The following is a 2,186-nucleotide window of genomic DNA, read 5'->3' on the forward strand; positions in this document are numbered from 1 at the left end:
GTCCAGAGTCCACATCAACAGCCACCACTTTAGTCACCAGATAGCCCATATCTGCTGAACGAGGCACCATCTCAGCCACCACAGAGCCACCGGTCTGGACCGGGTACAGAACCTGAGGGGGGTTATCGTTCTGGTCCTGGATCAGGATTTTCACAGTCACGTTGCTGCTGAGTGGAGGAGAGCCTCCATCCTGAGCTTTGACTCGGATTTGAAATTCTTTAGTTTGCTCGTAGTCGAAGGAGCGCACAGCAAGAACCTCCCCGCTCTCTGCGTTCACTGAAAAATAAGCCGAGGCTGGCATGCCGTTTATCTGGTTGTCCTCCAGAAAATAAGAAACACGCGCGTTGTTTCCGTGGTCCCTGTCGCTGGCTTTAACAGACAGCACGGACACGCCAGGTGAATTATTCTCAGGCACGAAAGAAGTGAAGGGATTTTGTGGGAACTCCGGCGCGTTGTCGTTCACGTCAGATACTTTTAAATGAATGGTTTTATTCGCAGAAAAGGGCGGCGAGCCTCCATCCACAGCTGTTATGGTTATATTATATGCAGAAACAGTTTCACGATCCAGAACATCGTCCGACACCAGACTGTAAAAATTAGACGAGGTGGATTTTATTTTGAAAGGCAAATCTGGGTTTATAAAAGTCCGAACTTGTCCGTTTTTACCCGAGTCCAAGTCTTTGATGTTGATCATCGCTATCACAGTGTTTAAAGCAGAATCTTCAGGAATTGGGTTGGAGAGGGAAATTACGCTTATTATGGGGGCATTATCATTCAAATCAGTCACCTCAATCTGCACCTTACTTGTATCTGTCAGTCCTCCTTTATCTGTAGCTTCAATATCTATTTCATAATGTTTTATTTTTTCATAATCTAAATCCCCAGTAACCGTYATTTCTCCAGTCTGAGCATCAATGTGAAAAACAGACGACGCGCTGTTAGTGTGCTGTGAGAAGGAATACGTCACCTCCTGGTTTGCGCCTTTGTCGTTATCTGTGGCAGTAACAGTTAAAACTGCGGWGCGCTGGGCTGCGTTCTCAGGAACTGTCACCCTGTAAACAGACTGACTGAAAACTGGCGCGTTGTCGTTTGCGTCCAGCACGAGCACATTTATTTTAACAGAGCCTGACTTCTGAGGACTTCCGCCGTCAAACGCTGTCAGAGTTAATTTATGCTCCTCTTGAGCCTCTCTGTCCAGCGGCGAGTGAAGAACCATCTCGATGTATTTCGTTCCATCAGGTCGAGATAAAACGTTCAGTTTAAAATGATCTGAAGGATTAAGTTTGTACGACTGAACGGAATTTTGTGCAACGTCCGGATCTCTGGCGCTCTCCAGCGAATATCGAGCCCCCTGCGTGGCGGATTCTATAATCTGGAAATTGTACTCTTTCTTTGAGAAAAACGGGGCGTTATCATTAATATCTGTGATCTCCACGTCGATTCTGTGCAGTTCCATGGGGTTTTCTAAAATAATTTGGAAATGGAGAGAGCAGGGAGACACTTGCTTGCACAGCTCCTCTCTGTCTATCCTTTTAGCCACAACTAAAGTCCCTTTGTCTGCGTTCAGCCCAATGTACTCACTGCCGTCCTCCGTAAAAATTCGAGCCCGCCCAGACTTCAGTCGCTTCACGTCCAAACCGAGATCCTGGATGATGTTCCCGAGCACCGAACCCGTCGCCATTTCCTCAGGAACTGAAAAACGGACCTGACCGTGGGCCATGTGTGCGACACAGACGCAGAAAAGCAGGGACCACCGCTGAAACCAGTTCCTTTTATTTACACGACCAAAACCCGCCATCATGGCAAAACATTCAAAATATCCAAAGGAATTAGATAAACGCGCTAAAATCCGACCAAAAAAGCTCAGATCATGAGCTGCACACTGAGCTGGGTGGATCTCTTTGTCGGGTTGGCTGCGATATAAAAAAAGAGAAAGGAGGATTTCGTTTACGAAAATGAAGGGCTGCCTATCCTCACACTAACCAACAGCGGCACTCAGAGACTTTATCAAAAATTACAGAAAAATATGTCTGATTTAGACATGTATAAAAATTAGAACACAATACATATTTTCACATATCAGTCCATGTATTTGACATCACAGATAGATAGAAGCTGATAATAAATGATTGTTGCTCCTAAAATACAAACAGTAATAATAATAATAATAATAATAATAATAATAA

General features: G+C 44.9%; 2 protein-coding genes across 2 annotated transcripts in view; both read right to left on the reverse strand.

Annotated features, from left to right (window-relative positions):
• On the reverse strand, positions 1–2,144 carry LOC106516862 (protocadherin gamma-A11; the record flags this gene model as incomplete). The annotated part of the gene is given in 1 exon segment (XM_014007427.1): positions 1–2,144. A coding segment is annotated over 1 exon segment (1,801 nt), but the record flags the coding sequence as incomplete, so codon positions are not given.
• LOC106514087 (protocadherin gamma-A11) overlaps positions 1,869–2,186 on the reverse strand; it is a 4,371-nt gene continuing 4,053 nt past the window's right edge. Inside the window, exon 2 of the mRNA XM_014003191.1 lies at positions 1,869–1,913. Within this exon, the coding sequence (XP_013858645.1) occupies positions 1,869–1,913 (45 nt within the window). The remainder of the gene's footprint in view (positions 1,914–2,186) is intronic.

This window comes from Austrofundulus limnaeus, unplaced genomic scaffold (genome assembly GCF_001266775.1).
Source record: "Austrofundulus limnaeus strain Quisiro unplaced genomic scaffold, Austrofundulus_limnaeus-1.0 Scaffold1, whole genome shotgun sequence".
Classification (NCBI taxonomy): domain Eukaryota; kingdom Metazoa; phylum Chordata; class Actinopteri; order Cyprinodontiformes; family Rivulidae; genus Austrofundulus; species Austrofundulus limnaeus.